This window comes from Triturus cristatus, chromosome 11, assembly GCF_964204655.1.
Source record: "Triturus cristatus chromosome 11, aTriCri1.1, whole genome shotgun sequence".
In the NCBI taxonomy this organism is placed as follows: domain Eukaryota; kingdom Metazoa; phylum Chordata; class Amphibia; order Caudata; family Salamandridae; genus Triturus; species Triturus cristatus.
The window spans coordinates 282,667,609-282,694,474 of NC_140594.1; the positions used below are offsets into that span (position 1 = coordinate 282,667,609).

A 26,866-nucleotide genomic window follows, 5' to 3' on the forward strand; every position below is an offset into this window, starting at 1 on the left:
CATCTTATTTTGCACCACTTTTACAAAAAGCTACAACAAAAATAAACATTAGTTGCTTTATAAACGAACATAAGTGTCCCCTCAAAATGCACACAATACATCTATAATCAGTGATCCCTGACCCCTTATTCAGTGCTGGAATCTACATATGTTTAAGAAAGATTAGCAGATGGATGAGAAGCATACTGAAAAAAGAACATGCTGTCATGGCATGAGGGCAAAGTAAGTGGGACCTCAGAAACATAACAGAAGGCAAGTATGCAGTCTATATTGTATTTTGGAATATTTTATATTTGACACAAAATGATATGAGTAAAATTCACTAGCATACACACAGGTCTGTGAGAGTTTAAAACTCTAATATAAAAATGGTGTGTAAATCTTTTATAATTCACAGAAATATGTATCCAGTGTATACATCCAGCGCTGTGACGAGTAGCATGTCTATAACAGAGCACAGTCCTTAGTGTTTGTTGGCTGTCAGGTCCATCTCTGGCTCACTAACCTTGCGCTTCTTCGGGCCAATTCCTTCCTCTTGACTGCACGAAAATTCCAGACGCTGCTAAAAGTAAAAAAAACAAGTCATTACTACCTAGGCTAAAACGGTTAAAAGTGGGGAAATAGTAAAGAATTAGTTCCAAGTCATTTCAAAGGCAACCAAACAAAGAGGAGTCTTGAAATTACCCACGTTGGATGAAACTCTCTTTCAAGGTTCTGACTCTGTCACATCAACTCTATTGTCAGGACCCGAAGGCAATGATTATTCCACACTTTCTTCGTTTTATTTACCAGTTGTCATCTTGAACAAACACTTCATTTCCTATAACACCTAAGGAAAAGAAGGAAAAGTCAATCATCCAATCAGGGCACAGGATATCCCTCATATGCTCCTGTCGGCTTTCACTCGTCTTCTTTCTTCCCTGCTAGAGCCTTAAGATAAATATCAGGACCACGGTTTCCTGTTTGGCATTGATATTGTATTGCCCGCATATTTACCGAGTGCTTGTTATACCCTGCACATTTTGCTATATATTCTGCCTGCATATTTTGCTGTGTTTAGACAGCAGCCACTGGATCCCTCTGACGCTGCATTACTTGCGCTTTGATCATTTCGCTTCATATGAGGCCTCGAAAGAGCCGCGGGGCTGGCACGAAGTGGACATCCAGCCACTAGAGGGCGCAACCTCCCGTTTTCTGATGCAGGCGCCACTCCCGGCCTCAGCGGATTAGAGGACGCTTCGACACTTCCCTTCATTATACAGTCTAACGCCTCCGACCTCATTTGTAGGTGCAGGGAGTGCCCCATAACATCACGCCTGGAGTCTCTAAGCCCCCCCAGGGGTCTGTATTTCGAGCGATAATAGCAGTAGCTTCTGCAGGATAAACCCTACACTGATCTTGGCGGTGTGTGATTGGCCAAATTTAAATCAAGGGTGTGTGGTATCCTGTGAGGCCTACAGCCTCTCATACTATATAATTGTAGCGTTTTCCCTACCCCTACTCTTCTGGGTTTCACCCCCCCCCCCCTCCCCCAGTTCATTGATTGCATTCTATAGCAATACACAAGTGATAGACAAGTGAGTTTGCTCACCGTTAATGATGGAAGCATGAGGACTCCTACACTGAGAAAGAGGATGTATCCTAACTTCCCAGTTACTGATGAGACCTGTGAGGCATTAGATGCCTCTATCCACAAGGCAGTCTCGGATGGCGTGGCGCCCTTGGAGAGGCAGCTTTTAGCTATGGCACAAAAGCGCCTACAACCCCTAGCCCTGAGGGAAGAACTACCCAGGCACTTGGCCCCCCACCTCCAGGGCTGCCCGCCGTTAAACTCAAGAACCTGTGCAAACGCTCACAGGCCACTGGGGTGGCCCTGGATGCCTTTTTCCAGGCTTTAGAAGACCTTCCTGGGCCACACACTCACATTAGGGGACCTGCAGAAACCAGGGTCTGATCTGCCCTCCTCACCCCCACCTCTGTCGGATCCCCCACGGGGTACGATGGGGAATCGGACCACAACAGGTCATGGCGACCGATGACTTACTACACTTCGGAGTCGGGCTGTTCCACAGAGGGGACACGCTGTCCAAAGTCCGACATGCCTGGCCACGAGGAACTGATACACCCTCGTTCCTCCGAGTGGACCCCTGCCGATGAGGTTGCCACATATGTGGCTGATAGGTTATGCAAGCCCTTTGATAAGGAAATACGCAACCGCCTGTGGGTGGAATGTCTCTGTCACTCATTGGACATAAAGTAGCTTGACCCCAGATTGACCCCAGAATAGCCATTTTTCTGGCAAGGACGTTAGGGATCTGATGAAGGACATTGATCGCTCCTAGCGGCCATGCCAGGACAAGCTACTGGACATAACAGGGTAATTACATTCTGTACATGATGGGCGATGTTAAGGCATCTGGGACACTGAGCTCCCCAGAAGTACTTTCTGGCTGGAACTAGCGTGCAATTATTTTTCTGGGCAACGTCAACTGCACCATTTCTACTGTTAATCAAAGCAGACCCAAAGTTGCGGGATCTGGTGACATCAGAGGCAGGACAAGTGGCGCATTGGTCACTTTTTGGTGAACTTTCATCAGGGAGCTCAGTAAATTTGTATCTACATTTATTATTTTAGACAATGCGCAATCCTCCAGAGAGGGAATCTTCACTCCTCGGGTTTTCTTTGTGGCCGGCCATGGCAGGGGGTGCTCAGCCGACCACTCCCAATCCCAGTAGAGGTCAGACCTCCCAGTGAAGTCAATGGCAGGATACCTCCCTCTTTGGTGCCTTCTACCCCACCAGGGGGTACCCTTGCTACAGAGGATCGCGAGGTGGTTCCCGCGGAGAGTGTCCCTCTGCCAACACACACAGTGAGTCTAACTCTCATTTCTCGCATGTGTTTGAGGAGTCGATTGGCACATTTCATGCACAATTGGAAAACTCTGAAATCTGACGTCTGGGTTCGGCTTCCATATAGAATTCTATGGGTCCTCCTTCCAACCTTTCCCACCCCGACCTATCCGCTTCTTGGAGTCAGAAGCCGCCCTTATTCAGGTGGAGAGCCAGGAACTCCTTTCCAAGGGCACCATCTCTCTGTCCATGCCCCATCCCTCTGGCTTTCTCAGCAATTTATTCCTTGTGGAACAGCAAGACGGAGGACATCGCCCGGTGATCAATCTCCGAGAATTAAACGAATGGCTGTCTTTTCCCATTTCAAGATGGAGGGCATTCATCTCCTTCGGGACCTCCTAAGGGCCACCGATTGGCTGGTGTGCCTAGATCTAAATATTCCCACCACATCGTCTGTTCTAGCAGTTCCAATGGCATGGTCAGACCTTCAAATACATCTCCCTTCCCATCTGCCTATCTTACGCTCCATGGTGTCTCACCAAGGTCTTCAAACCTGTGGTAGAACATCTAAGGGCCTCCAGGATACGCATGATAGTGTACCTGGACGACATGCTCCTCATGGATCAGTGCCCGCACACGCTATCAGGACACCTGAAGAAGACTGTGGACCTCCTCTAGTCCCTAAGCTTCATTATAAATCATGAGAAGTCCGTCCTTTCCCTTCCCAGTCCCTTACTTTCCTGTGTTTCGTGATCTATTCGGTGGAAACAACCCTAAGTCTTCCATTGAGGAAGATGGCCAAGATACAACACGAGGTACGCAGGACCTTGGCCAGACCATCCACCTCTCTCCGGCAGTTAACCAGAGTAGTTGGCCTCCTGTAGTCCTCCATTCAGGCCACTTTCCCCGGAACCTTTCAGTTCTGGGCCCTACAACGGCTGAAGGAATCTAACCTGTGTCGAGGCCTCATGCACTCCCAGCATGTTCCCCTCTCGGAGGAGGCCAATGATGAACTACAATGGTGACTCGCAAACATGGAAGTCTGGAAGGGGGTAGATCTTTGGTTCTCAACCGGACCTGGTTATAGAGACCGATGCATTTGGCACTGGTTGGGGCGGCATTGTGGGGAGTTCACCACTGGAGGCGGATAGTTCGCAGTAGAACAATCCCTGCACATCAACTGTCTCGAACTGAAGGCGGGCTCTTTCACAGCAAATTGTTGGACCAAGGAGCATGCCCACTGTTGTGTGATCCTAATATTGAACAATGTAACGGCAGTCTGCTACATCAGTCATCTGGGGGGCATGCAGTCCAGAGCCCTCTCTGATCTTGCCAAGAGTTTCTGGGAGTACTTTCTCGACCACCATGTGTCGGTGGTAGCAGAAACTCTTCCGGGCACAGCCAACCAGGTTGTGGATTGACACTCAAGACAACTTAAGGATATAGCCTGTGGCAACTGCTGCTGGCCATGTTTCGGGCCCTTTGGACCGATGAGGCCCCCTCACAATAAACCTTGCGTCCTGCCCAGACCATCAATTTCCCCAGTACTTCATTTGGAGACCAGACCCCAGCGCCTTCCTCCAAGATTGGTCGATGGAGACAGGTTATGCCTTCCCTACTTTTGCTATGATAATGAGGCTTGCTGAGCAGACTAACAGGCAGCTGGCAGATCTGGTAGTAATGACCCCGATGTGGAAGTCGCAAGTTTGGTTTCCGGTTCTGATGGAACTTTCTAGGAATTTTCCAAGTCATCTACACCTGATCAGAAACTCCTCAGACCCCTCCGGGAATCCCCACCACCTGACGAGGAACTGTACACTTCACCTTATGGCATGGATGATTGAAAGTCTCGATGGCAAGTCCAGGTGGGGACGGATGCTGTTCAAATCTTGAATTTCTTAGCCTCGTTAGCGGTGGAAGGGATGGCCTATAGGTCAGTCAACACTTTTCGGTAAGCAATTTCCTCAGGCCATGCCCATGTGGGGATTTACCAGTGGAAGAACATCCTCTGGTCCAGAAGCCTCTCAGAGGCATCAGAATATCTGTTCCTCCTGACCCATGATATTTGGTTCTTTGGGATGTCAACAAGGTACTGAACTTGTTCCTTACCTGGCTTAGCAACAAATAAATACCTTTCTCAGAAGCAATTGTCAGACAAACTGGTCACTCTGCTGTGTCTAGTGTCCTGCAGAAGTGTCTCGGATTTCCGGGCGTTGGACATTACAGGAAGGACGTTTACCCCAGATGGGGTCACCTTCCACGTTTCGCAGCGTACGAAGTGTAACTCCAGGCTACTTTCAACCCAGGCATTGCGGAGTCTCCAAAACGATATGGGGTTCGTTTTGTTAAAGCTCATGAGACCCTAACTGAGGAACTCCGTTCTCATGGGGAGCATCAGTTACTCATTGCCCTTTGTAAACAGTATCAGGCAGTCTCTTCCCCAACCATTGCAAGATGAGTGCCATGGTCCATGGGAGAGGCAGGCATTGACACCAAAGTTTTCGGAGCGTATTCAACCAGAGGGCTATGATGTCAAAGGCTTTCACTCTTGGGGCTCGCTTGGAGAATATTATGGTTGCAGCAGACTGGTCCTCAGATTCGACCTTCAAGGGGTTCTATTTCAAACCAGTTCTCTCCATTGCGGCTCTAGTGATAGATAAGGTTTAAACTGGCATAATCCTCACCTCTGGGTACTGACACAGAACAACACGTTTCCTAGCATTCGGAATGGAAAGTTTCATTTCTATTAAGGACAAGGAGGCAAGGATTAGCCCACCCCATGTTCTGTGATCATCGCCCACCTGGACATACAGGATGCGATTACTTGGGTATAAGTATTGTGTTTTCAGTTATATTGAATGCTTGTCATGAGGATAAGTCCTAGTAGAGGCGAAATTCTGTCTTTTCCAATTCCTTGCATAATTACTGGTTATATCGCTTTGTGGTTTACCTATTAGATCCTGGTGACTAAATTTGATCCATTGATTCTTGCAGGATCGAAGTCGTCCAAACAGGAGTGAAGTTTTCCATTGCTAGCTTTGGTCGCAGGAAAATAGAGGACGAGGGAAAGCGGACAGGAACATATGAGGGATATCCTGTACCCTGATAGGATGATGGACTTTTTCTTTGATTCCCTAGGTGTTATGGGAAATGAAGTGTTATGTTCCTTCAAGATGGCTGCTGTTAAATAAAATTAAGAAAGTGTGGCTTATGTCCTTAATAGAATTGAAACTTTCCAATATGAATGCTAGGAAATGTTTCATTTACACTCTTAAAAAAATGAAACTTTACACAAGTTGGTCATAGCTGGATCTCCATGGGGATGCCCCTCAAAGTAACTATGTGCTTCCTGATGTGACCGGGTCTGGAGTTATTGGGTCTGCAAATTCCAGACCCAGTACTTCCAGAGCCAAAGACACTGGAATTGCAGGTGAAGCTTGGGGGGCTGAAGCATAGGGGAGCAGAAAAAGGTCCTCCCAGCTAAACAGCTAAAGTAAAACTTGAGCTGCCCGAATAGAGGCTGTCACTACTGTACTTTTAGCAACAGATCCCAAATGCGTAAACAAATGACTAATTCAAGGAGTGACAAAATAATAATATCTACTGCACCTGAGGAAACAGTCACTTACCTGTATCTACAATTCTTCAACATTGATATCTTACAGATTTCCATTCTTGACTGATTCCCTATCACCCAGCTGGGGACACTGGTACATTTTTCAAAACAGAAGCTTTAATATGAACTCAGTTAAAACAGTCTTATAAGTAGTCTTTTCACCTTATTGCTTTTTGGAGTCACAAGCAACCCCAAACTCCTCCTTTGTTAAAACTCGGGGAGCTAGAGGTTACACACTTGTGCAGAAAACTATGAAGTATGTTGTCATTGCAGGTATTATTTCAGAGAAAATCCACTTAATTGGCTGGAGTATGGGCATAAAGCAATCATGCAAAGCAGACTGCATTAGAGGCGGCAGGAACCTTCTGAGACATGGGCCAGAGGGACGTAGACTCAGACAGCAAAAGGTGAGAACAGAGCACAAACCGGTACGAGGCTTCATCTGATCTCCCAATGCTCAGGGGAGACTGTGCGATGCAACTAACAAGGCTGCAAAGAGTAGGAAGTGGTGTTCAGAGACACAAGGAGACCTGCTGAAGCACAGCTAAGTCAAGAGGTGAGGGGACTACACACCAAGTAGTGACTTGCAAGGTACTGGGACAGGGTAAGATTAATGACTAGACCTTAAAGTTGAAGAGGGGAGCACAGTCAGATGCAAATGACTGGCTGTCAGTTTCTTTGTGTCCACGCCGTTGGATGCAAAGCTATGGAACTCAGATAGTATGAGTCTATTCCAAAGAATGGGGAGGGTTGGTGAATTTTCAGTAAGATAAGTGTTACCGAAGGTAAGTAACTTGTTCCTCTGTTATAGACTTCTAAACACAGATCCTTCACCTTGTGAATAAATACCAAAGCAGTACACCATCACTGGTGGTTTGCCTGTGGAATGGCTCAGACCAGGAAATCCTGCATGGACAGGTTGGGCAAAGTGCCCGTCTCACCAAACCTTGCTATTCAGGTAGTATTGCTTCATGTACGTGTGGAGGGATGCAGCAATGTTTTAAGGTATGGGCAAAGAGGGCTCTGGCCCAGAGCCCCTGTCTTTCAGGGGCCCCCTGATAGAGCCAGCTCTGTTGTGCAGTTTTAATTTGGGTAATGTGTGAGAGTCTATGACAGACCTTTTGCAGATAAACATGTTTGTTTTTTGCGACATCCATAAAAATGTTTAGGGGGCATGGCCAGCCAAGATGGCCGAGTGGATGTAGTCCTAGGAGGCTCCACCACCATCAACTACAGATGAGGGGCTAGACACCACCAACTGGATCGACCGAAGCACTCTGATGCCTGTCCAACCTAAGGCTAAACATTGTCGCTGGGAACGGCACGAATAAGGCACACGCTGACAGTGAATTCTGTTGGATGAGAGAGACGCCAGGCGGAAATAAGATTGTGCCGAAAGAAGTGACCCGACCATAAAGTTCCCTTAACACAAGAGACAACCACCTGGAGCGCTAACAAGACTCACCGCAGCATAGAGAGAGTTGACAAGCAGCACTCTAGATAAGGAGCACGGTCGGTCCAAGATCCGATGAATTCGGCGGAGCGGACGGACAAGCCAACCTAGCAAGGTGAGCCGCAGAGTCCCAGTAGAGGGTGGAGAAAGGCAAAGCCCTGCCACATGGGTAACTGAAGCTTGGGGAGACCAGATCAGTCTACAAGGAGTCGGTGGGCCATGCAGAGGGGAATGCCTGACCTTAAGTTGGCAGCCGCGACCTATAAGACCGACTGCTCTGACTAGAGGATCAAGGGCAGGAGACGGATTGTGCCCCTGTGAGACAGAGGAAGCTCCCAGTCTATAGCGAGATAAGGGCACCACTGGAGTTTTGAAATTCTGACGACAGGTCCCACAGAGTACCCTGTTAAGGCTTCTGTGTTCGACCAAGGATACTCTGCATACAGCTGTGGGAGTGACACGAGCTAAGCCTGACTGGAGCCACAGGAGGCTTAAAGGACATTGTGTCCCCTCCCACATCCATTGCGTTCATGGGCATAGAAGCCACCTACAGATGTCACAGTGAGCAAGGGAAAAGAGTGAAGGCCCTCCCCTTGCCCGCAATCATGAATCTGGATGCCTGAAGATGAAAAGAGAGTGTGAGCCGGCCTACTAAGCTAAACTGAGGAGACCTGGCCCCGGGAACGCCAGCTGGGAACTTCTAGAGGAGTAAAGGAGAGTGAGAATCAGTAAACCACACACCTAGCACCAAGGGGGGCCCAGAACCATTGAGTACCTCTTGATGCCACCCAGAAAGTCGCAACCACAATCTAACAGGGTACCCACGGGACAAAGAGACTACAGGGGACAGAGGAGACCATGGCATTGACGAAAGAAGATCTGAATTCGTTGCGAGAGCTTAAGCGGAAGGGAAGGACTGAAGACAGATCTGACCGCCTCACTAGATGCCTTTAAAACGGAATTAAATGGAAACTTGAGCTCGCTGCAACAGGATGTTGTCTCAATTGGCACAAGACTAATAGATCTGGAAGCCAAGACGACACATTGGGAGCAACGTGCTCAGCTGGCAGAGGATCAAATAAAATTTCTTAAAACACAACTAAAGACCACTATTTTGAAGAATGAGGATTTAGAAAACAGGTCACGTCGCGACAACAATAGAATTAAGGATCTAGAGTAAGGAGTGGAAAAGAGTGACCTGGAGGGCTTTGTAGTAGGTCTCTCTGAGGAAACTCTGGGAGAAACGCACATGAACGTCAAAGTGGAAAGGGCACATAGAGTGGGAAGGCCTTTGCAAGGGGACAGGAAACGCTCAAGGCACATACTGGTGAAATTACATTCCTTCAAAGTTAAAGAGACGATCCTGCAAGCAGGGAGAAAAAGAGATAGGGTGCTGTTTCAAGGCGCATTGTGCTCCCTCTATCAAGATTTAGTCCCAGCAACGCTAGCACGAAGACAGACGTTCCACCCAGTAACAGAAAATCTCAACAAAGAACGCATCAAATAGCAATGAACATTCACCTTTGGTCTGGCGTTCGAGTACTGCAATAAAGTCCACCATGTGACAGATCTTGAGGAGGCCTTAACCTTGTTGGATGTGCTGCTTCCAGAGGGGCAGCAACATAGAGCACCGCCAAACACTTCAACGCAGTGCCCCTCGGTACCAGAGAGAAGGGCTGTGGCATACAAAGGCTCATAAGAAGCGTTGATGATATAGAGGGGACAATGGGCCGGGATGGCTGTTTGTTTACCGCCACACGCTGGAAGGGACTCTGATGATAAAGGATGCTGTATTGTGAGTAAAGGTGTTGCACATCAAATCTGGAGGTGCTTTAGCCAGACATTTAGCATGCCAATGTAATGATGGTGGCGGTCTCTGACCGGACCGATTCGCCTCATATGATGTATTTGTTTACACACAGTTTCAATGGTTGGGACTTGACCGTCCTGGAACTTTTGGGGTTGGGAATTTTTTTTGCTTACCTGTTACATTACTCATATGCCAACTAGACTCTTGATGGGAAACTGTATTGTACAGTATAAGCAAGAGCAGCTAGTCTGTCTGAGGAAAAGCTTGGGAGGGTGGTTGGATGGGAGTTAGGGTCTGGAAAACACAAGGGCAAGACCGTAACCTCTAGGAACCAGGGGAATGATTCCTACTTTATCATATAATTTGAGAGGTCTTAACTCTCCACTTAAACGCCACAAGATCTAGAAATATCTAGCAGATTCCCACTTCAATATAGTGGCCATACAGGAGACCCACCTCAAACGGTCTGTGGACCATAGATGTAAACATAATCTGTACCTCCTGATCTATCGATCTTCTGCCTCGACTAAACACAATGGGGCGGCGTTGTTATTTCACTCTGCATTGCAGTTCAAGCCAACGGGACACAAGACATATAAGGAAGGATGTTAGGTGATGGTCAAGGGGAATCTCAGAGGGAAACAATGCATATTGGTCTCAGTCTATGTTCCCAATACAGGACAGGTAGCCTTTCTAACAATATTGTGAGGCTTTGCTGAAGGTGAAAATCTATTAATGGGGGACTTCAACCTGACATGGCATTCAGGGGTGGATAGTTTACAGCCGCAGAGATCACCTGCCAGCAGCTTCTTGAAGAGTCTGAAACTCATGATGCAGAAACTGGGGCTGATAGACGTATGGAGATCTCTCCATCCCACGGTTAAAGATTATACTTTCTACTCACACACGCACCGCACGTACTGAAGGCTAGATTACACCTTTATTAGCAAATCACTTCTCTCTGAATTGCAGGCCGCGCTTATACACCTTATTGTCATCTCTGACCACGCGCCAATCTCGATGACTCTAGACTGGATTGCCCCAGCAACTAGAAAGTCGAGGTTTTTTTCTCCTTACTCATTAGTGAGAGATAGGGTACAGCGGAATGACCTTAGGAAAGTAATCTGTGAGTATTTTTAACTAAATTGCCTCAAGGACACTAACCCCTCAAATAATTGGGATGCCTTTAAGGCGGTGCTACGAGGCAAGGGCATACAACTCATGTCTCAACTTAATAAGCAAAGAGCACACAACAGGGTACAGCTAGAGGATGAACTGAAAAAGTGTGAAGCAACTCACAAAACAACCCCGACATTAACCCTCCATAGGCAGGTCGCCCATTAAAGGGAAGATTGACTGCAGTCTATTCCAACAGAGCAGAATTCTCCCTGCTGAAACTCAAGCAGACTTCATATAGCATGGGAACAATGTAGGGGCACATTTAGCAAGAGTCAAACGAGAGAAAGTATATATTGGGGGACTCAAGGGGAAAGATGGAGGGGTGATAAGTTCGGAAGGAGGGTAGGTTGAGGAGTTTAAATGACTCTACCGCAGCTCCAACGGATCGATAACAGAACTTGAATTCCTCGGCTCCATCGATCTCCCACAAATGTCAGCAGCTCAGAATGAATAGCTGGGTTACACCATCACAAAAGAGGAGGTGTGCCAGGCAATAGAGGGACGGAAGCTTCATAAATCACTGGGCCCAGGTGGCCTGACTGCTAAGTTTTATAAGACCTTTTGTGAGGATGTGGCCAACCAGTTGGCCCTGCTTTTTAGGTCTCGCTGAGACAGCGAAAGCTGTCTCTTTGAGACATTTTGTAAGTGGGTTTTTGAAAGTGCTTCCCCTGGCATAGAGCTACAGTGCACGAGGCGTGCACCCGCGCAAAGCAGCCATATGGCTTTAAGTCGCTCTCCCTCGTAGCCCCTCTCCGCCCCCTTCCCTGCTGCTATTTCACACCAGTTAATCAGAACTCGCGCTTCTCTCCCCCACCCCCACCATCGCGTCTCGCGCGTCCAATGCTTGTTCTTTATTGAAAAGCAATTCACTTGATCGGCTCAGTTTCAACTCCCTTTGAGGTCTGCTCCGTTATTGTAAACAGGCCTGTAAATCTTGGTTTTATCTCGTCATATTTGCCAGGAACTAATGTCAGAAGCTGTTTTCCGAGGGTGCCTGTTCCGTCCCCCAAACCACTCCTACTTCGATGCTTGTTTTGTACAGGCCACAATGAACATGAAGTCAGATTCACACGCGCGCAGCATAGTTCGAAAAGTCCACAGATGACAATTCAGAGAAGAAAATTCATTTCGGTTCGGTAGCTGCATTTCCTTCGGCGTGTCCGTTTTGTTAAGAGTATGCTGGAACTCTGAATGGACGCTTCCTTCGTCAGCATCTCTTTTCATGCGTGGCAACACTTTTTTCATGCGTTGTTTGCCCGTTCGGTTTTCATTTCTTCTTGCAAGGTGCGGTTATGGTCATTGACTATTGGAAAATGTAGTCTTTATTCTCTGCGTACAATTGCTAAGCAGCTCTTACTATAACATTGGCATGTTTATAAGTCGTCTTACATACTCATTTTTCCACCCTTGTTTAATTGAACTGCAAACAGAGGCTCCCAGCTAACGCAAAGTTAACTAGTAGTTCCACAAGTTAGTTTATATACCGTTTGGGGTCCTAAATGCACATGTCCATCACTCTCCCAACAGCCGCTGTGTCTGTCTGCTAAGAAGCGAGATTTTTCTTGAACAACTCTACCACCCCCTCCCACTTCTTTCGTGGCAACAGATGGTCAGCAATGACAGTGGGTCCCAGTTGTTTGCTCAGTGGGGCAACTATCCCCATCCTCAACAGCAAGGAGTGAGCCCTGAAACCTGGAGAGCGCTCCAAGAAGCAGCCAGACTGTGGCTTTCGCACCGTCCGATGTAATTACCTGCCAGAACCCTGTCTGTGCACCGACGGGGCAGTGTGGAAAAGGGTAGCATAGCAAGGAAGAGCGTTAAATAACATCCCTTGTTTGCCTCAAAGGCCACACAAAATTCCTTTGTTGTTTTTAAAGCATTTCATTGTTTTGTCACACACAGCACACATCTTTTTTCTGTTGATGCTTCAACTGCACAGCACTGTCACAACATTGTAGTGCAAATATACTTTAGGTACCCAGCACAACATATTGCTATAGTTTAGAATTAGTTTGTATTCAACAAGCTATTTAGCCTTGTTTTAGCCATGTTTGTTTCGGGATAAGTAAGTATTAATATGTATAAAATGGAGCCTGTAACTATGAGAAAGTGTGGCATAATGGCCAGAGCTGCCAACTTTGGAACTGGTAAACCAGGTTCAAGCCTAGGCGTCAGCTCAACGTTCTCGGATTCTGGGCAAATCAAGGTGCAGGGCGGATTGTTCGAAAGCAGGGAATGGGAAGTAAACTGTTTGTCAGGAGGCAGCTATTGTGTTCCCTTTGGTGTTTCAGGGTAGACAGCTGGGAGTAACAGCGGGCAAGGCAATTCCCTGCAGCTGGATGCCAGCAGGACATTAACTACTGAGGGCAGAATGTGATGATGTAAAACTATGCTCAACTTTATAACTACCAAACCGCCCCCCACCCCCCCAAGTAAAATGGATTTAGAAATGATTAGCAAATTAAGTCATGTGAATTCCAGGGTGCACATAATCTTGTGCTAATGGGCTGAAGCTGACAACAGCACATCTGTGTTACATGTCATCTGTACTAAAGCCACCTGACTGGTTGTGTTCAAAGCTTGTTTTATTAACACCACCACCACCATCGATACCACCAACACCGATACCACCACCAATACCAACATCACCAATACCACCACCATTACAATACCACTGCCATTACCACCACCAATACCATCACCAATGCCACCACCATCACCACCACCACCTGTACCACCACCAGTATCACCACCACCAATATCACCATCACCACCACCAATAACACCAACATCACCAATACCAACATCACCAATACCAACATCACCAATACCACTGCCAATACCACCACCAATACCATCACCAGTACCACCACCACCAATACCACTGCCAATACTACCACTAATACCACTACCTCCACCACCCCCAATACCACCACCACCACCAATACCACCACCACCGCCAATACCACCATTACCACCATTACCACCACCAATACAATCACCACTATTAATACCTCCACCACCACCAATACCACCGCCAATACCACCACTAATACCATAACCACCACCAATACCACAACCATCACCACCAGTACCATCACCACCACCAAAACCACCACCACCACTGCCACTAATACCATCACCACCACCACCATTACCACTACCAATCCAGCACCACCGCCACCACCAATACCACAACCTCCACCAATACGACCAATGGCACCACCAATATCACCACCAATACCACCACCTCAGGACCTCTCTCTCATTAGTAATAGCAGGGGCATTGTATGAGGACGGAGCTGCAGCCGAGACCATCCCTCCCTCCCTCCCTTCATAAAGCACAGCCTGCCCTGCACCAGGAGGTGAAGCCAGAGCCCTACTACGGCAGGAGTGTTTTTTTATTAGGCCAAAGATAGCAATGACATTACGCAATGCCACACTGCACACTCAAATCACGGAGCAGGCAGGAAATTCTGCCACCCCGCTCTTCCTCCTGAGGCGCGACAGTGTAATCACAGAGCGAAAAGTGTTGGAGCGCTTTGCTAATGTTTATAGCTCGGATCATATGTAACGCTCACTTCACACTTTGTGTCTGTATAATTTACAACACTTGCAGTTTTTCTTTACTGCACTATTTATCGATACTTTGAAGACCTCGCTGGCCAGTTTCTTCCTCTGATATTTACAATCTAAGAAGCGGTCGAGAAGACCCTTTATTGCAATGCAATAGGTCTGGCATTTGGGAGAGTTTGAGCTGTTGGTATTGTGGATGGCAATGCCTTTTATTTATGTTTTAAAATCAAAAGCATAAATAAAAGGCATTGTCGTTTGCAGTGGCGGTGGCTCAAACTTGTGTGAATGCGAGACCTATTGCATTGCAAATGCTTGTTAATTTTATAGCAACAAAGCAAGCAGTCACACGCTCGATGAGCGAAGCACTAGTATTGGTAATACCCAAACCCTGTGGGTCGTAAAGACCAGTAGTCCATCTCAATTTAGATGCCAAATTATATTCAAATATTTTGGCTACACGACTGAGAAACCCAGTGCCGGACCTGATCCATCTGGACCAGTCGGGGTTTATTAAAGACAGGCAAACCCACAATAATATTAGAAGAGTGCTTCACTTGATTGAGAAGTCCACCAAAGGAAACATTTTGGCGGTCCTATTAATGCTCGATGTGGAGAAAGCGTTTGACCGGGTGGACTGGGCCATCTTATTTCAGATCTGGAATAAGTTTGGCTTCTGTGATTCTTTCATTGCTATGGTCCGAACTAATTATGTAGAGCCTAGAGCGAAGGTGATGGTCAATGTGGTGCAATCCAGTTTTTTTTACACTGAGCAGAAGGACGAGACAGGTATGCCCCCTCTTTCCATTGCTATTTGCTCTGAGCATAGAACCCTTAGCAGCGAAAAAACGCACTTCGTCAGAGATTAAAGGCATTATGTACGGCAACGCGGAATATGAAATATCACTCTTTGCCGATTACGTTTTGCTCAACCTCACAACACCAAAAAGATCCTTGGTAGAGCTTCAAAAGTTTGAAACAATAGCAGGTTTTTGGATCAACCTTACAAAATCCTATCTGCTGAACCTGACCCTTCCAAGGGCGGAAATGACAAAGACAATAGAGATTACCCCCTTCCAAAAAAGCGAAGAAGGAGATCAATTATTTAGGAATACAAATTACGCCCAATTTATCGGCAATATATAAGGCAAACCTTCCTCCCCTTATGGAACGATTGAAGAGTGATCTTAAACGATGGGCGCCGATGTTCCTCTTTTGGTTGGGAAGAATTCATGCATTAAAGATGTCAGTGCTGCCAAGGTTTCTCTATTTATTCCAAGTATTACCCTTAGAAGTCAGCAGTGACCTGACCATGCTAAAGTCTCTTAGCAACCGATTTATATGTCAAAAGGGACAAGCCCACTTGCCATACAACCTACTCAAACGCCCGAAGAATGAGGGGGGTCTTGGGCTACCTGATTTCTACCTTTACTATCAGGCTGCACAACTGAGTGTGATTATTGAATGGTCCATGCAAGAATCAGATAAGCAGTGGCTGCACATGGACAAAGCAATTGTGGGTAGGGTTCTTTGGGATGTCCTGTGGAAACCTAAGGACCAGCGTCCCCATAATGCATATTTAGGTACCCCCACAAGGACTACGCTCACCACCTGGGACAGAGTAAATAAAAGGGCCAACTGGACAACATTCACATCCCTGTACATCCCAATTCACGGTAATCCGGCCTTCCCAGCGGGACTGCTCCCGGGATCCTTTGATGCTTGGAGGGAGAGAGGATGCCTTACACTTCGGGACGTATTCCATAACTTGATATACTGACATTTACTAATTGTAGACGCAATTTTAATTTGCCTGTGTCTGAATATTTCCATTACTTGCAGTTGAAACACTGGGCGTTAACGCCAGAGGTCCATGAAGCCGCGACCAGGAGCTTGACTCCTGTTGAGCAGTTTGTAAGGAGGGCAGGATCCTCCAGGGGTACGATCATATTCTTATACAATCCTCTTCTCACTATGCAACGTTACCCCCAACCGCGATATACCTCTTTCTGGGAACACACTCTAGGGATGGAGATAACAGAGGAGAAATGGAAGAAACTGTGGGAAGACATCGCCAAACATAATCCCTCCCTTGATATGAGAGAAGTGCACTAAAACTACTTTACGACTGGTACCTATACCCAACAAAGCTAACGAAAATCTTCCCAGAAACCTCTGACCTATGTTGGCGGGGATGTGGGATGCTGGGAGACTTTCATCACATTTGATGGGACTGCCTGACCATCAGGACATTCTGGACAGAGATGCTGGCACAGATTAGAGAGATCTTAGGCTACGCTGAACCGAATACCCCAGGATATGTCTTGCTGGGCCCACGAGATGACTCCTTGAAATGTCAGACTATACAAGGCAGAACTGGCGATTGCAGCGGTGTGGAAAAAGACAGAGGCCCACTCCCTGATTCAGTGGCATAGCGACTTTGTGACTAGTGAGCTGCTGCTGTGTTGCAATATTAGGAAAACACCTCACCATCTCTGATTATTTGGTGTAAACCCATTTAAAGTTTGGAGAAGCATACCTGTACACTGTGAGAGACCTGGCCTAAGAAGGCACGAGGGAGGTGAAACTGGATCATAAATTCAAAGGTGTTTTGAACAGGGGCCCCCAAAATAAATTTGGCTCAGGGCACCCATAATCCTTAAGATGTCCCTGGAGAGAAGCCCATGTCACAACCTGGCAAATATCCAGGAGTAGCACACCGTGCACCTGCGTAGTGGTAGCAACCTATGTTCTGGTGGAGGGAAAGCAAAAGTCTTTTGGGTGCTTTTTACTGGCCAGCCCGTAGCATATCTTGCTGCATAACACAATTTATCTCAAGATGGTCCTCCTTTGCATAGCTTTGCCTTTTTTAGCCGCAGAGAAACAATCAAAAGTAGGAGTGGGCAGTAAACTCCGCTCCGCCGGTGGAGTTCGCACAGTTTTGCCACTCCACAAATCCACTTGGAGCACGGAGTTCAGCAAAAGATGTTTTTGCCATCCACTGGCCGAGCGGCGTTTACTGGCACAAGATTTCAGTCAGTGCAATTGTGGCTTGTTGCTCATGGATTTTTACTTAACTGACTAAAGTAACTTGACTGGATAATTTTTTCCATTGGTGGGTTTCCGTTCTGTGAGATCATTTATTTTGTTTAATGTTTTCCTCGTGCAGGCACGGTTATATTTAATGAGAGTCACTTCCTCATATTGTAGGCGTGATACAGCACTGTATGGGTGTACTCTCCTAGTATGGTGTCACAGAGTAGGCGTTTTTAATTTTTACATGCTTGTGGGCATGACTGTTGATTAGGTGTGGTCTCCTCGTCTGTGGGCATAGGCCTGGGCCAGCAGCTCCTGTGCAAATAGAGTCAGCGGCTAGCTGCTGGCAGGATCTTGAGTTCCCCAGAGCTGGGCCGGAGGTACCGGACCCACACTCCCTGCGCTGTCTGCTGGAGGCCTGTGCCAGGCTTGGGGGTACAGTATGCACCTTGCGACAGGGTAACCTGGAACTGGGGAGTGACCCAAGGGCTCTTGAAGACTTCTACAATGCAGTTAAGAGGGCGGATAGTGGCGGGTGGGTGTCTGCAATAAGGGACGAGAGAACAGTTATGGTGGGTGGTATTCTGCATCGAAGGTGCCTATAAGGGGTTCATGAGTCACAACCAGGATTGGGGAGCTGCTCTGAGTCTGAAGTTGTTGTGTGCTTCCTAAAAGCAACCAAGGGCTGCCTCGAAGCTTTAAGTCGCTCCAGAGTTTTTTAGTCAGTAGCATTTCCTTGCTGCTATTTTTTAAATTGGAAACTTCAAGTTCCAGAATGCAGCTTGCTGTTTGTTAAATTGTCAGGACGGTGTACATGGGTTCACTTCTAACATTTGGCATTTATAAAGTTAAATTACTTTGCTGGCAGTCTCACGTTACAAGTTGTTCAGCTCAGATGGAAGTGGACCTTGTTGTATTTGATTTGGTTACGTCACTTTCTTCATATTCGGAGTTTCAAGAGTCGGCAAGTGTGGCTAATTTCATGACTACATTGCCAGTTACATCAGGAAACCATACAATAGAGGGTTTCAGGAGCCACACAACTACTCGGTCTGGGCCCTGTAAATGGCAGTGCTGTCACCGGTGGCCATAATGACATATAGTTCATTACTACACAGCCCCCTCGCTGTGCTGTATGCAAATGGCACTTTCAAACCTCGACAGCTCTCCCCAGGGCACTGGCGGCAGAGTTCTGCCCCATTAATGAGAGAGAAGGCAACAACTTCCTTTCTGGGCGATCCATATAGATCAAAGGTATTAGACTGCTATCGTTAATGTGTTTTTGCACCCATAATCCAAAATCCAAATTGCAACAAAGCTCGCAGGCTGTCCTTGTGAAGATGTGAGCAAACGGTAGCACTGTCAATAATCGGGCTTGACTGCTGCATCACCATAGGCCTGGTGCAGGTCAACAGAGGTTTATGATTATGATGTGATATGGACAGAGGCGAGGCTGTGTGTAAGAATATGGGGTCTGTGTGGGAGATATGCACAGCAAGGGAGTCTCCACCACCTCTGACTGGACCCAGATCACACCGGTACTAGGAGACAAGCAGCAGAGCACAAGCCCTACACTAATCATTTGTTAATTAGCGGTGGGCAATACTTTGCCCGCGTGCAGAACTCCGCAGAATTTGCTGGAATTTTCCGGTAACTCCACGGAATTCCGCAGGGTGAAACACCGAGAGCTCCACCCAGGCGTAATGAAAAGCTGGTCATCCTGTTGGTAGTCTCTGGTTTGGTCTGCATATTAGCTAAGCATCCTCTTAGAGTCACGACAGTGGAGCCATTCTTCCTCTTTGAAGGGATGAGGTGTTACATAGAAAGCTGGCGGGTGATGGATTGCCCTATATGGAAGGGTGAGACTACCATGGGCAGGAATGCCAATTCGGTGCGAAGGGCTAATTTGTCCAGGAAGAAAGATGTACATGATGGAACTACTGACAAAGCCTAGAGTTCATTCACTTGCCTGGTCGATTGTATGGTGATGAGAAATACCGTCTTGATAGGAGGGAAAGAGGACAACAGTGCATGGGTTTGAAGGGAATGCACATCAGGTAAGTGAGTACCAAATTGAGGTCCTACTGATGCATCACAAACGGTGCTGGCGGGAACAAGAGGATCACACCTTTAAAAAGACGCATCACAACAGGTGACTTGAAAAGGGATGGATGATTAGGTAAATATAGGAAGGCCGAAAGGGCCGAAAGCTAACTTTTAACTTCTGCCGCACCACAGCCTTGCTGGGCTAAGGACAGAACCAACAGGATAACATCTGATAATTGTGCATTCAGAGAGGGAATGTTTCAGGGAGTATACCAAGCAACAAACTTCTCCCTTAGTCCTGCATAAACTGATTAAGTGAAAGGATGCCTAGCTGCCAAGATGACACCAACCACTTCAGGAGGGAAATCGAAGGGCATCAGTTGTCGCCACTCAATCTACAAGCATAGAGGTTCAGCAGGCATGAGTGCAAGACCCAACCCTCCTGCAGTGAAGGAGGTCCTCTCGAATGGGTAGCTGGATGAGGATAAATGCTAATAGCCAGGTGTTCCAGTTATCACACTCTCCTCGCCCAGTCTGGGACCACGTGGATGACTTGCGCCCGGTCCCTCTTTCAAATATCTGGGTAAGACAGTGAGAGTTTTAAAGGTGTACAAGAGTCTCGACCACCAATGTAGACAGAAGTTGTCGCTGCAGGAGAACTGCTTTGGGAAGTTCAACGTTTGGACACTGAACATTCTCCATGGTGGCAAGTAGATCGAGTCAGGATTCTCCTTATTGCTGGAAGATGCTCTGTGCCACATCTGAGAGTAACTGTCATTCATTATCCACTAGGCAATGCCAGCTGAGTTCCTCCACCCTGGCATTTAAAGATTATGTCAAGTGCTGAGCAGTCAGGGAAATGTCTGAGTGTTGAGCCATGTCCAGAGATGCTGTCAGAAGCTGCCTCACCCCCCGTCACCAGGGCCGTTCCGGTGAGTGCTACTGCGAGTGCAGACATGTTTGGAGCCAAAGCACCTGGTGACAGGACCACACCCTATGGCGAATCAGAAAGGCTGTGCTTTTTGAACCCATGCCACCACATACACGCTGAGGCAAAGCACAGGCTGTCAGGCAGGTGGTGGAGGCCTTATGTCCAAGTATTAAGAAAGGGAATACATATCCCATGATTCCTGCAGGCAGCCATCTTGGGTGAGGTCCCTCTCTAAAAAGTGGCCCCACCCAAGATCAACTGCTCAGTGTTTTGGAAGAACCGATGAGAGAAGAGGAGCAGTTCAGAACCATCAGTTCCAGATGCAACATCTTGAGATTTGGGGCAAAACGTGAGTTTTTCTGGTAAGGTTGCACCTGTGCCAATATTCTGCTTTTGTTTTCCTTAAAAAGATTGAAAAGACTTGAAGCTCTTTCATAAACAGTGATTTGGGAGCCTACTTAGATTCATGTTTATTTAAAGATAACATTCTGGAGAAGTGTGGCTCAATGGTTAGAGCGGCAGACACTGATGCAGAGTTCTGGTATGGGACTAGAGTTCAATCCCCCTCCTTGGTGGGTCTTGGATTCAATTTCCTCGGACCTGATAATTCTCACCTCGGTGCCTATTCTAATCATGGGTCCCACACTGCAACTCTGGGCAATAGCTTGCTTAATCTCCACAACGGCCCCAGCAGCGCTGGGATGCCTGGCTTCACCATGGGGGTGCCCAGGAGTGGACATTTCACAGGGAAAGGCCAGGAAGGGTTCCACAGCTGTATGAGTAAAAGTGCAGGATACCCCCGTTGGGGGTGGCAGTGCGCTATACAAGTACATTTACATTTACTTTGCTTCCCTTCGTGGATTAAAAAGGATAGGAGCTCTTTTACACTGCAATTTGGAATGCAATATGAGATTTCAGTTTGTGTAAAGATAAAACTGGCAAAAGGTTTTTAAGGACAAGTTTGTAATCAGAAAGACTAATTTATTAGGGCAAACAATTTGGATGCTATAAATACCCTTGAAAAAACTGCACAAAGGACAAGAGGGAAAAGTCTCTAAAATTAAAGTGTACTTAGTTGTTCCTTACATCATCCACCATCTGAACTTCCACCAACCCTTCAGACACCTACACTCTGCTTCCCTCTCCCTCGCACACACCCCAGCATCCGCTGAAGCAACAGTGGAGGACGTTCCTTCTCATTACCTCCCTGCGAAATCATGGAACGACCTACCCCTTCACCTACCGACTTCATCTTTTTTTCTGGAATTCAGGAAAGGACTCAAAACCTGGCTGTTCAGCTGAACCCCTCAGCAGCTATGTTCTCTGCACCTGGATATCCTTGGGAGTGATTAGTCAAGGTCCGTTAATCCTGTGTGATTTGATGATTTAAACAACTTTCCAGGGGACATAACAAAAGGTAAAGAAGAACATTGAAATGGCAATAATGTTTGTGAGCAAAAGAATACTTGTTTATCAAGACTAGGATGAGTGCAATCTTAGTTGTACAAGACGAAATGCTAGAGAACAACAAAGATATGTAAGGAAATAATAAATGGAAACTACTAGTTCTCATTTCATCCACAGGAATAAACAGCAGCCTTCCAAGTTCTAGAGACAAATGGGAAAGTGATTATGTGATAATCTTTTAGTAATATGTTGATGCAAATATTCATATAAAAAAATAGAATGTGATAACTAATCATTGTCATCCTGTACGAATAGATATCTGGCGAAAGCTTCTGATCCTTACTAATTTGCAAGAGGCAAGCTTTTCATTTGCAGATCATAACTGTAACTGTCTAATAGTTTGTCCCTCGATCTAGCTGAGAGAATGAGAGGAATAAGGACAAGGAATAACAGGCAATCTTTTCTCTTCCAGGTCTCCCTCCTTGTTGTCCCCATCCCAAAACCCCTTCCCTTGCCTTGCCACTCCAACACTCGGTGCCATTACGGTAAACTGAGTTGGTGGTGCCAGGAGATGGACCCAAGTGAACATTGTGGTGACCCTGAGGACCAACGCACTCCTGAGAGATGCAAGGCTTGCTGGCACAGAACCCACACCTCCCAGCCACCCTGTTATATGCAGAACTACTTGGCAGTCATGTTGTCTATGAGCATCTTCACCCATTCCCTCTTGATGGTCAGAAGGAATACAGTGAGTGCCAAGTGAATCACCCGCAATTCCAACTCCGCCGGAGACTAGAATTCTCTGATTTTGACCACTCCCAGATGACCTTCCCAACCTAGCAACAATGCTTCAGTGACAACCATTACCTCTGGATGGGGTAGGGAGAGGGGCCTGCAACTGGTCCAATCAGGTGGCTGGTGAATGAAGGAGGCTGACGGCGAACGCAAGAGGTGCTGCGTTAGTCGAACGCAAGATGCGAGGGGCGGGGCTGATCCAAAGCGAGGACGAACTTGACGAGTTCCTCTGCTTCCCCGCTCCCCTCGCTAGACTACGGCTGGAGTCCCAAGACCTGTTGTGGGTCCACGGCCACACTGCATCAACCCTCACCCGTAGCTCAGCACATTCTTCTGCAGGGTTAATTCATGGACAAGTGCGACCGCCGGTAGTTGGTGCCCACAGATTGAGGGTCACAGGCAGTCCGCCGCGGAGGCTACCCGACTAGGTTTGGGTACGGCCTGAGATCTTGCCTGGGGAGGACCCACTCGTCCAAGCTGACAACGGCGCAGCGGCCATATAGATAAATTGAAGGACTCGGTGAAGGAGGAGCAAAGCTCCAGCCAGAAAGGAGCTAGAAAGAGCTAGAAGCCTCAATTTAGGAGTAATCGGTGAGAAAAGAATGGAAAAGGAAAAAAGAAAGGGTCTGCTCCAGCTCTTTTTTCCAGCTATATTTCTGCTACTTCTTGCTACACTCAAGCAAAACTGCGTTACTCCAGGCCACACGGAAAGGACCCCAAGCACCTCATTGAGCTGGGATGTAAGAAGGCCTTCAGTATACTCCTATTATTGATCGCTCTATGCCCTGTGCTAACTTGCTCTGTGTTCTGAGCCAGCCAATTTATTATTTAACCATATTTATTGCTTAACCAGCCCGCTCTCAGCAGTAAAGTTCCAAAGCTTTCACCCTGATAATCTACTATTATGGGATCAGGGAGAACAAGAGGTGCGCCATTGGCTGCTCGGTGGAAACAGAAGCAGCTTAACAGATCAACTTTAAATAATGTCTCTAATGGGGACTATGTGGTAGAGGCAGGCTTGGTTGAGCAAGAGAAAGGGCCTGTATTTCCGCATTCTGAGGTTCCAACATCTAATTACAGTCAACAAGGGGAAGCGCATAGGAAATCTGACTTTTTAAAGAACCCAGTCGATGCCCTACTCACGTACCACAAGGATACTCAAATTAGTGGTCTACAAAGCCTGATACAGCCGCTTTGTCAGATAATTCGAAGTTAGATCTTAAGGTGGCTCCCAATGAAAAGGAGGTCTTCAACACACCTGTCCCCAGCGAGGGTCTGAAAATAAAAAAGAGCTCCTTCCAATGGGAAGCACGATCCACAAAAAGCATCCGTGTACTAGAAAAGAAGAATAGTAGTGAGTTAGGGTCTTTTCAACTGGAGACGGCCAAAATCCAGAAAGCAGGTTCTAATAACATAGCTGCTACAGAAAAATCCAACAGGGCAAGGAGTCACCTATATCCTACTATTCAGGCAAGGTTATTCAGGTCGCAGCGGAGGTGCATCATCTTACCTGCCTCAATACTGCCAGCCCTAAGTTTAATACGGAAGGCCTGGACGAAAAGGCCCCTACTCGGGGTTAGAACTGGAAATAGTCAGAGCGGAATTACCATTAGGTCAGATCATCCCCGGAGAAAGAGGCCAAAGCAGACAAGGCCTCTTTACTACCGCTGGGTGAGTTTTAGACTGAGGAAGCAGTTTCACCGGGCTTATTTTCTGTCGTAGTCAGTTTCCCCCGATCAGGTTCCCTTGCCACTTGTATAAAAGCTGACATTCCATACAGTCAATCCTCCAGCGAAAAAGGATCTGAAAGCAGCACTTGGGAGATTTTGCTTCATTCATTTCCGTCGGTAGTTAACGCCTTGACATATCAATCAAGTAAGCTAGATATTCAGGAGGATATTCTAAATACAATGGTGCTATATATCACTGCAATTGAGTCAAAAACAGCAGCACTCAACTCGCTTGTTCAAAGGGCACAGTCTGATGTACAGTTTACTCCCACCTGTACCTGCAGACCAGTTTTGGATAATCTGTCATCGCTCCCAGGGATGATAGAATTAGTGCTAGGAGAAATTAAGGGGCAGTTAAAATATGTAATTGTTGCAATAAACCTTTTAAGGGAAAATTAATTCTGTCAGGAGGGGGTTTGGAAACAAAGCTCACCTCAGAAAACCATCAAAATTAGAGGAGGCCTTGGGGGAAATAACTAGTACAGAGAGGGCACAGCAGGGAAAGGAAGTTGAAGGGTTGCCACAAAGTAGACTGGTTACAAACCTGAACCCCAGCGCACGTCTGTCACCTTGCCCATTATATCCAAGTCCACTGGGTAGGACAGCCTTCAGCGGTTCTTGCAGTACAAAGAAGTGCCTCACAAGGGGAACAGGCCAAACAGGCCAAACTTTCAAAACAACAGCGCAAACGACTTAGTAAAACTCATAATAAAAAGCTCAATCCAAGTATAGCGGAACTTCCCACTTGACATCCGGGGCAGGTGTACCCCATTTTTACAGCAAGAGTTATAAAGTCAGTGACGTTCCCTCAAAAAAAGCAAGATCTTGTAGAGGAGGTATGAACTGAAGAAAAGGGGGTTAATTTGAACTCTACCCAAGCAAAAGCTCAACTGACGAGGAAGGCAAAGGACGAACAAGTGGATCAGAACCAACGGTAGTCAGCTCATCCCCGATTGGGTATAAAGGAGCTAGATAGAACAGGAGTTAATAAAGTTAGCTACAACCCTGGCCAAAAAATCTCGTCCGGTTTGGTGCAATGAAACATAATTACTGACAGTAACATATGCAATCAGACGTTTAAAGGTGGAATCAAACAAACCTCAATGAAAAAAAACAATATTTAACAGGTGGAAAAAGAAAAGACACAAAAATGGAACCTCGAACAAGATACTGCGGCATTACAACAGAGTTTGCAAATACCTGAGCAGGGATTCAAAATCCAGCATGTTGTAGTTTGTATAGCCCAGTCTGGTGCAAGAGAACCATCGTTCCATATCAACCCACCCAGCAACCGTTGTAAAGTGACATTTTTCCCAAAATACAAGTCTAGGGGGAATTTTGCTAGAATAAACAGAGGGACAGTGACACGTATGGTCAAAGAAATATCGGTGTTAAACCATATTGAGTCTTCCGATATCCACTAAGTCACATTTTTAAACGCTGCACAAGGGGGCGTTAAAGAACCAACGCTGATTACTTAGGCAACTACCACCTTGGCTGATCAAGTGTGGGCAGAAAAGTCATTTGCAGAATGAGGAACAGATATGTCGAGAGAAAAGGAGGCAGCCTATCCACAGTTTCTCCACCCGGAAGGTCGCGAAGCCCATACCAAGGCAGAAGGAGAGGGGGAGGAAAGGGCTACCAAGGAGAGCTTAAAAGACATCAAAAGCCTATGAACAGCCCATTAAATCGCATAAACAGTCAACAACTAGCGGCAACCTCGATTCTAAAAGAGGCAAGGAGTCGATCAATCTCATCACCTAGTGCCACCATAGGAAGATAACAGTTATGAGGAAGACTCAGCAAGCCAAGTCCTAGATCAAAACACTGATTGGTCTTGGCTTCCATGTGCACTGCTTTTTGGTCCATATGAAGAAGTAAGCAAATGACAGAAAAATGGCTCATTAGTCGGCCAAAAAGGTCGATGTCTGTGCATGGAATATTGAGGGTCTTCTTGCAAAGATAGACGATAAGGAGTTTCTAACCTTCATTAGAAGATTTCATATAATTCTCATTCAAGAGACATGGGCATAAGAAGAAATCGATCTCCCGGGATACTTATGCAACAGCAAACCAGCTATTAAAAACAAAACAATAGGGCGCGCAGCAGGAGGCTTGGCATTATATGTATTAGTGGACCTTAATATCAAAATTGAAGATGTTAGGATTGATCATCTGAATATACAGGCAATAAAGGTCTGGACCAACTACCCACTTAACGTGACCCCCTTGTTGATAGTAAATGCTTACATTCACCCCCCTGAAACCAGGAAAAAAGAATCCATTGAGAATATGCTGACTTTTATATCATCCCAATGAGCAAAGAACCCAGCACCCTTGATCTTCCTGTCAGGTGATTTCAACATGAATCTTTTTCAGGCAAGGCCTAGGGACCAAGTAATGGACTTATCGATCCCATTTGGCATATTCCTCCTATTCA

The 26,866-nt window shown here is 46.7% G+C and overlaps 1 protein-coding gene across 1 annotated transcript in view; it reads right to left on the bottom strand.

Moving 5' to 3' along the window:
- Positions 1-463: 463 nt before the first annotated feature.
- The window catches only part of HORMAD2 (HORMA domain containing 2), a 693,976-nt gene continuing 667,573 nt past the window's right edge, over positions 464-26,866 (bottom strand). The window contains exon 12 of the mRNA XM_085633816.1: positions 464-559. Coding sequence (XP_085489942.1) covers positions 464-559 — 96 coding nt within the window. The remainder of the gene's footprint in view (positions 560-26,866) is intronic.